Genomic DNA, 14,392 nt, shown 5'->3' with positions numbered 1-14,392 from the left:
GTGAATCACCTTACATTGAAATAGATTAATTGATTGAATGTTTATTGTTTAACGTCCCTCGCAAGAATTTTTCACTCAAATAGAGACATCACCACTCGCCGGTGGAGAGCTGTAAATATTTGTCCTATACTAGGCACTCAGGGCCTTTGAGAAGAGAGGGATCTTTTTCGTGCCAGCACCTACTGTGACACGGCACCTCGGTTTATACGGTCTCATCCTAAGGACCGGTCTCCACGTCCCACTATGGAATTCAAACCCAGGACGTAAGGATTGACTCCTTACTTCGCGACTCTAGAGCAGACGCTCTAATCACTGCGCCACGCGGGCGACACATTGAAATAGAATACGAAAGCTCAATTTCCTAAAGTGCATAGTTCATATAATTATTTATAGAATACGACTATTAAGTATATGCTTTTAGTTCAGGACATAAATTTAAATATGCAGATGATGAAATTTATTTGATTGACTGAAGGGCTTTTAAGGCAGTATTATTTCGTGAATAGTCGAAAATGAAGCGTGTTTAGATTTAAAAGCAATTTTTTAACTGAATAAAAAAACGCAACAATTACAATTTACCGGCTGAAAAGTTAAATTATTTTTTATAATATTGATTTTAAAAACGATTTTTCATTTGATTGGTAGATAACGTCATTAACGTGCGTTCTATACAATAGGATAACGTAAAACAATTAAAGAAGGATTAAAGAAATATTAGAAAAGAAAAAAATGATAAATATATGCTTTTGGAATTAAAAACAGAAATTCGAGAGTCTCTCCACTGTTTTAACTACTTTTTGTATCATTCCTTCGTGTCCTTCCTGTTGTACAAAAAAAACTTGGAAACATTGTTAATTTGTGGTATTTTGAGATACCCCCTCTTGAGATAAAGAGGCGAATATGATAACATTAAAGCAGCACAGTGAGTAAAAATCATATCTAAATTTTAAGATATCTGTAGCATACAGAGAAAGACTTACGAAAATTATGAGTATATGGCGAAGAGATGACAATTAAACTGCAAGAATTGACTGCACAATATAAGTGCCGGAAAAACAAAGGTTGTATCTACCGTTTCGTTGTTTCGTATATGTCTGGGTCACGCTACTCTTATTTTTACCTCAAACTTACCTCAAACAAAATTCAACTGGAGTGTGCAAAGGTGAGAAATATGTTCTAACAACTTTTTAAAAAGATTACATCAAATTTTTTGGTCTACTTATATTCATTCGTGGATACCTGAGACCATGGTTACTATGGAAAGTTATTCAACACTTTTCTGCGCACGCGTAAAATAGGGAGGAAGAAGTACCAGGGTATTTTGCAATATTTTCGTTCTGGGGCAGACAGAAATTATTTTTACTTTTATTTTTCCCCATAAAATTTAAATTTTTAGGTTCTGAAACCTGTAATTTTCTGAAACTTAATACTTTAAGGAATTGAACAAAATTTACAGAGGTCTTGCGAAAATTCTACATTTGTCAACTTTCCCCTTTGTGCCTTACTGTGCCACTTTAAAAAAAATCATGTAAATAGCTGTTTTAATGCATAATTCTGATGCTGAAATTTCCTAAACATTTGCTATTTATGAGATACAATTGTCAATATCACTGTAACTATTTTATATGAGAAGTAAAAAAAAAAAAATTTTAATACTTGATTAAAAAAGAAATGAGAAGGAGTTTTTACCTTTTATTAAATTTCTCATAAAATGAATAATTGATTAAAAATCGAAAATACATATACTTAAATTTTTTTTACCTATAACAACACATGCATTTATCATTAGATTTGTTTAAAAGCATTCTTCCAAAACATACCTCAGTCGCGCAGCTAGGATAAGGCTGCCCGTAAAATATCGAACTGTTCAAACTGTAGTAACTTCTCTGAACTACCTAGATCTGACGTCATAATAGAATATGACGTCAAGTAACTGCATACTTGAGCTGACATGACGGGGAAAGTGTCATAATTATTATACGGCATGTAGATCTATTATGGGGATTTGTGTTTAATTCAAGAGTAAGGTTTGTTTTTTAAGCTTGTGTGTGCTGTTATAATGTTTAACATTTGATATTTAAATATCTCTTTTCCTTTTGTTTGTCCGATATGCATATATTCAAGCAATTATGTTTGAAACGCTCCCCTTACACTTCCGTAGACAGAGTTAGAATTTATGAATCGTGTTTATATTGGACTGGCACAAGTGAAAGACGAGGATAAATTGAAGTTATTTTGCGTGAATCTAAAAGAGAAGTATGTCTTCTAACTGAACTTTGCTGGGGGATCGTATGTATTTTATCCGCTTTTGTATAAATCGCGATGAGTGGAAAATACCCCTTCTTACGTTGGTAATTTTAATTTATCGTAAAATATTTTCTTAAGAAGAAAAAATAAAACCCGCCCCCAGCACTTTTTAAGTACCATGGATCACGATGAATTGATCTACATAACAAACTTTGCACAATAATTGTTTTATGCACTTGTACCGATGCGATTTTGTGCAACATTTAAGAATATCAAAAATGTCCGTCACGTGATCAACACAGTCATCTGACATCACAGAAATGCTTAATTATAACATCTGATTAAACTGTTACCTCAAGTTTACTGCAATTTCCAACAAGGAAAACATATTGAAATTTAAATCTAGCTCAAAATAAAATGTATGTTTTAGGACATTTTAAGCCCTCGGACAGCCTTATCATAACTGCGCGGTAGAGCGCTTGCTCAGTGATGGGTAGGTCGTGAGTTCGAATCTTGGACGCGACTGACCTTAGTCGATAAAATTTGGAAAGCAACTGTTCCTTCGCCATGCGCTCGCTATTTGAAGTGAAAGTTGCGGATCCTTCCTATGAGACCTTAAAAACCGATTCCCGTGTCACGGTAGGCGTTGGAATGGTAAAGAACTCCCACTGCTCAATGGCGCTGAGTGCCATGCAAAGAACAGAATAAGAAGCCCTTCACTGGTATATGGTGAAGTCTCTACATGAGTGAAAAATTCTCGCATGGGACGTAAAACAATATACAATTAATCAATTTATCCCAAGCATTCTACATGTATCAAAAGATATTTCCGCCGAAATATGGCTGAAATATTGCAGACTTGGTGATAATCAACAAAATCAATCAATTCAAAAGATATTGTTCTATTAGACTTTACTAATACATTTTTGCAAAAGCCTATGACATCATACATGGATGGCATTAGCTTAAATTTAACAACTTTTTAATACTAGCATCACTGGACGAAAAGAAACGCAATTTCCTTTGATATCTCCTAAATTCATGTCTAATCTGATATTTCAATTAATGCACTATTTATAAACTGAAGAAGAGACCAATGCTGATATTAGTACATATTTTCTCCAAAGGAAATAAATCAGAAATGCCTTTCAATCAAGATCAATAGCATTCGGTAAAAGTGAAAAAAAGGAAAATTTAAGCCATTTACATTTTGCATGTTTGCAACTATTGAATGAAAAAGTCATTTAAATAAAAAAAAAAGTCTCTGCCTTCAAAGGAACTGTCTTACACAATTTACAGTAAAAAATTTTTCTATCATTTTTAAAAACAATTTACATTTTCTTCTGAAACTCGGTAATTAAACACTTTTAAGCATTCTTGGGGCAATCAGCATAACATACATTATTTCAGAATGTAAACATGGTAAATATACATAAATTATGAGAGATGTGAACACAAATCTTTTGATTTACCCGGTGGATAAAAGGTCACAAAAAATCAGTTTTGACTACATCCATAACAAACTTAATCAAAAATTGAAAAACTACTTCGCATTTGTCGAAATTTCAGAACAACAATGATTTCTTATAGTTCCAATATATTTTTCCTATGTACAAAATATTCTACATCAGTATTTCAATTCTGTTAATTATTATTGAAATTGAAATATGAACAAACACATGAAATAAATTGTCGGTATCAGATTTTTTGTATGTCGATTTTTGGCAATTTATCTTATAATCTAGTAAAAAACATCACATCACAAGAGGCTTGTTTCCAACAACTTAAACAAGAAAGCATCTAAAATAGCACAACTATTTTAGACACAGCGCAGGAAATTATATCGTTGAAAAAAATTTCCTTAACAGGCTGAATCGTCCTCCGGGTAATGCTTTCTTATGGCCTTTATGGTCAAGTTAACTTTATCAATCTGCGACTCTAGATTGGCTAGTAGATCCACCATGGATTCTGGAATGGCATTCTGAACGACGTACCCACCTATAATGAGTTTATATATCATTTCTTCTGGATTTTCTTCTAAACTACAGACTTCTAAATGCATGTATTATTAACTCCTTTAAATCAAGCAAAGATAATTAATAATATTCATTCAGATAGTATATAATTGATGAAGCCCATGCAAAACTAGCCTTACTAATCTTAGCCCTTGAAATATTATATTTGGTGCTATATTTACACACCTCCCCTCCCCTTTATTACTCCTACAACTTTAAATAATACACTGAGGTCCCATTGAAACACGTAAGCTTAAGTGAACCATTACTTGCATATAACTCACTACAATCAACACTGGGACACTTTGTTACATGTATCTATGAACTAGGTCATCAAGTAACAAAATTATTTCTTAACTATTAAGGAATGATATTACAGTCTTCATCTTCTAGAAAATAAAAAAAATAACTTAAAATTAAGATTTCTTACAGTTTAATTGAAAAACGGATTATTTTTGATAAATAATTTTACCTAGGGATTGTTTTCTTGCTTCTTTTGATCCTTTCCCACCATCTTCGTCCATTGAAGTATCTGCCAAAAAAGAATAACCATTCTTTTTTTTTTTTAAGTAAATGCACCAAATTTCTGTGTTCATAGATTTATTTCGAATAAAAGAGAATTAATTAATTAACTTCGTGTCTTTATAATATGTAAATGACAATTTAGTTTTATCTTAAAATTTGGACAATTAAAAGTAAATTAAACGAAATAATCCAGGGAATCCTTGTACTCTACCTCAGGAAAGAAAGAGTAGCATGCGCTGACTGGAAGGGGGTGATTTCAGTATAATTGAATGTTTAAACTTTTAAAATAAAAAAAAATGTTAAAATTAAAGTAATTTTTTGCGATTTTAAGATGCTCAATAATGAAGCTAATACAAATTAAACACAGTTTATTTTTAGCCATATTTAATTTTAGCGATCTCAGAATCCTCGTTAAAAATATTGCTTATACGGTATAAAGATTTGATAGCTTATTCGTAGTCAAATAAAGATGTTTGCATTACGTTCTACAAAGTCAAAAGTTTACACAACGAATTTTCTAATCTAGTCTAGCCTTTACTGAATATTTTGATCCAAAGATCAATAGATGTTTTCTATAGCCCAGAGAAATTAGTCATGCGAAATTTAATTGCAAGAGCTCAAAGGCTTTCGGAGATATCGTATGGAAACAAAATTATTACAGACGGACAAAACAGCAGACAGACAACGGAGAGATACCTAGGCAATCTTACAATAATATTGCTTACTTTCGAAGGGGATATATTTCAGAATAATTTGTGGCATTCGTTCTACACGGCTTGAGAGAAAGAAAGACATTACATTGAGTGACCAGGCTTGTAACGGTAAAACATGTATACTGTTTCACGAAACGCAATTTGAGAAAAATAATTTTTTTTCTTTCTAGAGATTTGAGATTGAACTTTATATAAAAATTTGTCATGTAAGTTCTTTTATTTCTCGAGAAACTCAATATATATATATATATATATATATATATATATATATATATATATATATATATATATATATATATATATATATATATATATATATATATATACAAAGCATGGTATTCAATCATAACAGCTTTGCCTTCTAATAATACATAAATCCCGAATTTTATCATGTTTGAAGTGTTATCAGTTTAACATAGAACTTAACATTTTTTGGCTGTTTATTATTTTGTTTTCGAGAATGTTTTATTCGTATTGACAATCCATGACATTTATTACGCATGCATTTATTCAAGGGAAAAGATGATTTCTGCATTTAAAATAAAATATATTAGAAAAACTAGAATTGTAAAAAGATTCTTTTGTAAAATGCTCCATGACAGCAAAGAAAGAAGTGCACTACAAGGATTAAAGCTCGTAGAACGTGCTGGTGAGGAACTTTTACTGCTGTAATGTCGAATTCCAGGATTTTGACTATCATTGATATTTTTTCTATTCTTTTCATTTTGAGATTCTCTATTTTTTGTTTTATGTTTATTACTTTCGTAAAAGTTTTTGGCTTGTCAGATTTTCAGGATTGGGGTCATTTTTTATTCCATCTTCATGGGTAAGGTATATGGTCTCACTCTGCGTTCACTTCTATACAGTGTAAACATACTTTTAAGAAAATCTTATTTATATCTTATTAAAAATTCTAACCTCTTGGAAGGTCAGCAAGAAAGACCATAAGCTGACGAAGAAATCTCAGCGAAACGCGATCTGGCATCATGTAATATAATTTATTCGTTTTATTGATATAATAACATGAGGTTATAATAATAGTAGAATAATGCAATTTTACTAATACATGTAAATCAGAAAATGACAGATATTTCCAAAATACATTAAATTTTACCTAATGATTACAGGAAAAAGTCTATAAATATTACCTATTACCTATATATATTACCCATTCTCCAGTGTAAGAACTGAACTATGCTGCATGTGTTTCAATTGATTTATTATTTTACAGTTAAAGTATAACATTGAGGGAGTGAAAAAGTCTCCAGTTCACCAAGCCTAAGACTATTTCCGGAGGTGTTGTCGACAGAAATAGTTTCATGAACTGCCTTATGCAATGATATACTTTTACGTTTTAGAATATCGATACAAAAGTATTAGAAATAGAGGACTACGGATAATATTAAGCAGCGGAGATTTGTCGGCTTGACTAACACACAGGGATTAGTCCATTAACATATTATACCAAAACAAAGGTAAACTCTAGATGATTACGGAATTATAATTCAAAAGAGGTAAACAATCATTTGATTATCCCGTGGAGATCAGTCTATTGTCGGCGATTTCTTGAGGGTTTTTTTAATTTCAATCTTCACGATGTTTTTCTTTATAAAAAAAATCAACAGATGTATATTTACATTAAGTAGTCATCTCTGGTACGCTTGTTTCTAAATCTCTTTCTTATAAAAGTTACTTACTGACTTTCCAAAAACGAAGCAGATCGTTTTCATGTATAAAATGGTGGCCCTCCGTCTCATGTTGGGGGCAATCGAACTTGCCTTTTCCATCAATGTAGCTTTCCAAAAGAAAACACGATAGTTTTTCTTCAAAAACGTCCTGTTCTGAACACTGATAGCCAACTGTATAAAACTTCTTTTGAGAGCATTCTTTTGTTTTCAGGCATTCTTCTATATGATTTCGTATTATCTGTGTTCTCTTTGGACACAGCGGATTGCCTTCCCTAAATATCTGAGCTTGAATAGTGGTTCGTGTGAGAGTAAGGACAATAATATGATCTTTGAATTTGAAACATGCTAGATTTTTGAAGAGATATTTCAATCCACTATCCTGAACAACAGACCATCTTGGATCTGCCATACAAGCAGCAATCAGCCGATAATAAAAGCAGTGTGGCGACAATTTAAAATTAAAAACCAAAACAGATGTTCTATCGCTCAAAGACGAGATACTTTGTTTTACGTCTTCTCCAAAATCTAGTTTGTTTAAACAAGGGACATAATGAGCCGTGTCACCTACTACTATCAATCCTAGGTGTTGCATATACCTTAAAGTTGATTTTATTTCTTCAACGTCCATCTCCTTTTCCAAAATTCGATTTAAAAAGTCGTATGATATATAACCCCCATCGATTGAGTATTGGCAATTTTCATTGATTTTCATTTCGTCTGGAGCACACTTTGGATTTGTTATCATTTTACTGAAGCTTTCTGCAAAACATTGAACGTTTGGTATAATATGGTCTGTCAGAGGTTCCTTTCTAAAATTCAAAATCGTTCCTATTTCCGTGCAAAAGCGCAACAAATCAAAGATATTTTCTTTGTCAAATTTTCCATTTGAAAGTTGTTCAGAAAATTCTGAAAAAGTAAGAATTTTTCTTTTTCTCACTTTTCTAAGGGCGTTCTCGCAGTAAACCCAAGTATCTGGTATATTTATTTTCCATCGGTCCATCAAGGCAATAGAGGCAAGACATTTTTCGACTCTCAGTAGTGTTGCTTCGTTATCGTCCTCGGTTAATGCAAGGTCCAAAAAGTGATCTCTGTCCAAATGATTCTGAAGCTCGGGTTCAAATTTCAAGCATTCCAGTAAATCATCATAAACTCTCTTGCATTCCTGTTGATTCAATTAAATAAAAAGTATTATATGAACGTCTAGCAAAGAGAAAAAAAACAAATATACTAAACATCCTTTCTATAACGTCTTAGTCTTAACCCAATGGTACAAATAACTGTTTTACTGAATATCTTAAAGTCAATAAATAAAAGCGGCATTAGTTTATTAGTTTGAATAATCCTTCCACCACCACCAACACCATCACAGCAACCGCAAAACTACCACCACACACAAGTAAGAAGTAAACAAAAACAATGGAAAATGTTAATTAATAAGCATCAAACAAAAAGATAAAAAGTAATTTTTGTAGAGAAAAATATTCATGTTTGTCTTTTGCCTTTTTTTTCAATTTAACATTCATGTAGTTCTGAATCTAAATACTTCCTACATTTTGATTTTTTATGCAAAGACGTCAAAGCTAGTAAAACTGAATTCTTTAGAAAGACATCAGCAAACCTGTCTCAATAACCACGACAACAATTTAGGTATTCAACTAAACATTCCTTTTCGTATTCGATGTACACACCATGTTTTAATGAAATTGATCAAATACAAGGATCGTAAAAAGCAACTTTCGCAAAAATAAAGAATTTTTCTTTCCTTTTTCCGCAAAATTTCCAACGCACATCTAACTTGAAGAGTTCATTAATAAATAAAAAGAACGTATTGTGAACTACAAGGCGTAATTGTGTTAATACAATATGTTTTAAATACTGTAAAAACTTAATACTGGTAAAAAAAAAACAAGCAACACAATCTTTCCTCAGAACATTCTTGTTATCCCAAATAATCACTCAAAATCCTAAAGAACAATGTTGTGCCTCACAGCATGTACTATGATGATTTACAATTATAGCTGATCACTCTGAGATATAATGACGTTCAAATGGAGGCGACACAGGCTTTTCTGATAAATCTCTTGTTCACACAATAAGTCTTTCAAAATACTAATGAACTACATGTATTTTAAACATAAGCACACTATCTTCGTATAATTTACTAACATAAGAAATATAACCGAAATGAATCAAAAACCATGAAAGAAGTCGTATTGTGAGAAAAAAAATGTACAGAGAAACATTTTTTTTAAATAAAGTTCATGTAGACATATGTTAAGTCAATCAGATAATACAATGTTCTCTTATCAATTCAGCAAAAGTTTTAAGTTAATTTGTAACTTTAGAAAATTATGTAAAAAAATATATAAGTTCTTTAATCTAAAAATATAAACAAATAATAAAGAGGTTAAGTTACAAGTGACGTAACTACGTGTATGCGTAACTTTGACGTACACGTTATACTTGACATCAACGTCAATAATATGTTTCAGTTATACGTACACGTATATGAATGCAAACTTTCATGATTGGAGAATACAGAAAATTAATTGAACGGCATTATATTTATTATTTTTAATTTAGAGAACTCAAAGGTGGAATTTATACTTAATATTCTAGTCATAATACATGTACAATAAACAATGAAAAATCAGTATATGTATTGTCATCTAACTGCAATGAAGTGCTTTAAATATTTTGAATCCCACTATATCTATACAGGACAAGCTTTTAATTTTCCATCATTTTTAAAATGGAAGCAGTGATAAAGATACTGAATTGACGACCAAAAAACTTCATTTTGCACATTGTGGAGAATGGGGGGGGGGGGGGGCATGACAACAGAAAACTTATTGAAAACGATAAAATAAAAGGGCTCACTCTTTGTATAACGTTTAGAAAGGAGCCATGGAATAATATTTAATGTTATACTTTCATGTAGATTACTTGAATCTGATTCGTCCAGAAACATTTGATAAAAAACACTACTACCCGCTGAATAATGAAGTCACGTCCTCCTGCGGAACAACAGTCAACATTGCTTGACGACGGGTGGTATTATAAAAAATAGCAACTCGGCGGAATTTATGCGCGCACGGTTCACTGTAATATGTATTTGTATAAAACATTCAGTATAATATAATAAATATTGCATGTAGTTGAGTGTAACATTGAAAATTTTCACCCCTCGAAAACCATTGTCAACCTCGGCTGCGCCTCGGATTGACAATGATTTTCTTGGGGTGAAAATTTTCAATGTTACACTCAACTACATGCAATATTTATATAACTACTTAATACATTGCTAAAACCATAATAGAAGATAGACACCGCCCCTTTTTCTACTTTAAAAAAATACGCGTTTGCCCTAGATCTTTGCAAGTGCTAGTATTGAAGGGGAAAAATAGTTAATGAAATACAATCTCCACAAGCACTTGACATTAAACATACTATCTATAACTTATAAGGCGATGGTGTTATATTTTTGTTACGTCACAAGTGCCTTTGGGTGTTATATTTTAGAAAATATTTTATTTGAAGAAAATATATGTATTTAGGGTTCTTAAAATGAATTTAATAAAAAAGGGGAAAAATCACTGCCAAAAATTTTTCATTTGGTGCATAACGGGGTCTTCTTCAAATGAATCCTGCATACGAAATAAACATGCTGCTTGATATCAGTTTAACTTTTCGTTGATAAAAATACATGTACTTTGATGTACTCATCGAATTTACTTAAACATTTTTCAATTAAATAGTGTTCCTGTTTTATAGCATAAAAATCAACCGACTGAATCAGGAAATAAAGAATTTAATCGATAACTTTACATGTTTCTGTCGCACGTTTAGACAGTTGTTACACGATCTAAACTTGAAGCTACTCGTCGGATTTGACGTCATGATTTCGAGGAAGACAACAATTCATGACGTCACCCGTACAAGTTCGTCGCAAAACGTGTAACTAAACCTCTCTAATATATATATATAAACCTTTTCTTTAGTCTGCCCACCATCCTCATTCGTTGCTAATATAACAACAGGAGTGTCAGCATCATTGTATAAGTGGACCAGCTGCAACCAATATTTAATGAAATCTGTGGAAAAATAAAACTGAAGGAAATGACAAAATAGACGTACCGTTGTAAATGTATTTGTTATTTTAATGAATGGTATATTTATATATTTAAGGTGCTGGCACAAAAAAGATCCCTCACTGCTCAATGGCCACGAGTGCAGAGTATAAGACAAAATTTGTAGCTCTCCACCGGTAAGTGGCGGCGTCTCCACGTGAGAGAAAAGTTCTCGAGAGGGACGTTAAACAACATACAATCAATCAATATTTAATATTTTTTATTTGTCCGAATCACTAGTAAGTACAAATGATCGGGAAACATGTTACACATTTATAATACATGCAAAAACATTGAATAAAAGAAGTTGCAGTAAAAAATATTGAAAATTTTTTCTATGAAGGTGGACATTATCCTAAAAGTTTCCCAAACAGAAACTCTCACATTTCTATATCACAAAGGAATCGGACTCTAGGACATGTAAATCATGTAAGTACTGATGTTCCAAGACGTGGCATTAGAGTTTATGGGGCTGTCTATGCAATTTACTTCCCTAGCACACTCTATAACTAAAACAAAATATATACTTGACAGAAGCATTATAATACGTTATACTGGAAGTTAGCAACCAATATCTTTTGTCTAACAATTAATGAAATTTTCATTCCGACGTCTGCAAGTAAAAACTTTAATAATTATATTCAGTCATACATGTGTATGCAGTGTTCAATATTTATCAATAAATGCAAAGCACATAGTATTACATAAAAACAAAAAGATTTATTAAAGTTCATGCTCACTAGTTAATGCGAATATACTCGCATATTAAAATACACAATTTCAATTACTTACAGACAAAGGGATAAACAGGAAGTTGGCATCAAATTCAAGCAAAAATGAATTGCACCATAAAGCATGCCTAAAGAAAGAATATCAGCATCACTGTATTTAGATGAATGTGTTAAAATTCCATGCATATGATATTATGAATAGTTGCTAAAAAAAACTCCGACAAAAGTTTTTTTACGTATTGTACGAATATACACGATGAAAACATATATTTGACATCAAATTCATACAAAATTAAATCCATCCATATGACTTGCATATACAAAAAAATTAATCTAAAATTACAAGTATCTCAGATGAGAAATTGTTGAGAAAACTGTGACAAAACTTATGTATGATACGGACAGATGCACAGAGGAAAAGGATGTTGACATCGGATTCGTACTCAAATGAATCCCATGCATGATGTAATTATCATGCATTAACAAATATTGTGCTAAATTTTCAAGCAGTTGCATGAACAAAAAGACACAAGGGTAGAACGGTATCCCCTACCCTGTCATCAGGGTCCTGAGGATAATAAATATCCGAAGGAAAAGCTACCCAAGATGCATTAGATAAGCTTTCATAACTATTGGTCTAACTATTCCAAGATATCCACGGTACATATGCTGTTTAATAATTTTAATAAATTAATGCAATGTACGGCATATTATAATTTTATTTGGAAGTATTTGATTTAAGTGATTATAGGAGCAAATATCCATGATTTCTTCTATTGTCCTCGGAAAGAAATGCAAGTATGGTCATTACATGAGCTGAAAACTGTTTCTAAATGATTTTTCCAAGAAGATGAAAAAAGACAGTGAGTGAAAGCTGTGCTTTTCACATAAAATTGCGGAAGAAACACATGTAATAATAAAAATATTTTTTATATTTGGAAAAAAGAATTTCTTACATTGTAAAGTTTTCAGATGGATTCAATTATTTAAATTATTATATTATATTATTTTTATCATTCATTCCAAGCCCTCTGATTCGCTCAAACTTGATCACATGATTAAGTATATAATAGCATAAAGATTTGAGTAATTATTTGTAGAATTTGAAATGATATCGACTTGATGTTTCTTAAAATAGAGATTGTAATTTTCTGTAAAACAAAAATAGTACTGATTTTACAATAATAGCTAAAACAGTGTATAACTTGATGTTTCTGACAAGATATATACTTCATTTTGTATAAATATTTTTATGTACTCGATGAGACGTGACAATGCCGTGATTACATTAAAAAATATTGAATATGTTAGTCAAAAATTGATACAAATAAATGTAGTATTTTGAAAAAGTAAATCCTCTAAATTACTCCATCAATATAAAGGAAACACAATTACATTAAACATTACATTACCTTATTTTTATCTCTAGTCTCTAAATGTTAGAGAGAGAAAACGTGGGCCTTGTTCCCATTATTTTCAAATTGTATTTTGTTAAACTATGTAAAGAATAATAAAAACAAATATACCCCTGTAATTCGGTCGATCCATAGATATATGGACTTCACAGAAAAGCATATCGACTTCGCACTTCGTGCTCGGTCGATATACTTTTCTGTGAAGTCCATACATATCTATGGATTGACCTCACCAAAGGGCTATATTTATATAATTTAGAAGAATGAAAATATACATGTGACTTTTGATATATAGGGAAATCAAATAATATCAATGCTGTACGTGTGCCACATGATATCTGTATATGCTTGATTGACACTGAAAAACATTGTTGATGAAGAAGGAAAAGATTACCTCCATATATCCATCCATAAAACATTGCTCCTTCCTGATCACAAAAAGTACAATCGACTTTTTCATAAAACGATTTAGACGAGTTGATCACAAGAACATAAAATGCTCTTCTGCTGAGAAAATTATGATGACATGTGTAATATGCATCATTGCCACCAAAATCCCAAACATTCAGAAGTACTTTATTTTTTGCTTCCGCTTTTTCTGAAAAAGCTTTAAAAAAAATCACAAGATTGAAAAGTAACGAAAAACGTGAAGATATCAAAGAGTTAGAATGTAAGAACAAGAATATAGATTTTAAAAATACTGTCATAAGAAATTGCATGCCTTCATGTAAATTGTTCTCTATGAATATGATTACTTTGATATAGACCCGAAATACATTCGAAAAAGTCCTTCTGACACTAAAGCAATGTAGCAAAAAATTTATAGGTCAATATGCATATCAAAAAGACACTTCTAGGCTTATCCTACATGTAAGTACATGTGCATCTGTACCATTAGGCTAGTTTGAAACATGTAAGTGACATTCAG

At 31.5% G+C, this 14,392-nt stretch overlaps 1 protein-coding gene across 1 annotated transcript in view; it reads right to left on the bottom strand.

The window, feature by feature from the left end:
* Positions 1-3,455: 3,455 nt before the first annotated feature.
* LOC134263502 (uncharacterized) overlaps positions 3,456-14,392 on the bottom strand; it is a 52,079-nt gene continuing 41,142 nt past the window's right edge. Inside the window, exons 10-14 of the mRNA XM_062745853.1 lie at positions 13,859-14,071; positions 11,179-11,282; positions 7,198-8,350; positions 4,735-4,794; positions 3,456-4,245 (exon numbers count right to left, since the gene is read on the bottom strand). Of these exons, the coding sequence (XP_062601837.1) occupies positions 4,109-4,245; positions 4,735-4,794; positions 7,198-8,350; positions 11,179-11,282; positions 13,859-14,071 (1,667 nt within the window). The 3' untranslated portion in view covers positions 3,456-4,108. The remainder of the gene's footprint in view (positions 4,246-4,734; positions 4,795-7,197; positions 8,351-11,178; positions 11,283-13,858; positions 14,072-14,392) is intronic.

The sequence above is a fragment of the Saccostrea cucullata genome, unplaced genomic scaffold (genome assembly GCF_032062105.1).
Source record: "Saccostrea cucullata isolate Sc308-1 unplaced genomic scaffold, CSIRO_AGI_Scuc_v1 ctg752, whole genome shotgun sequence".
NCBI lineage: Eukaryota > Metazoa > Mollusca > Bivalvia > Ostreida > Ostreidae > Saccostrea > Saccostrea cuccullata.
Note: the sequence above shows the minus strand (reverse complement) of the source record. Positions and strands in the feature narration are given on the sequence as shown.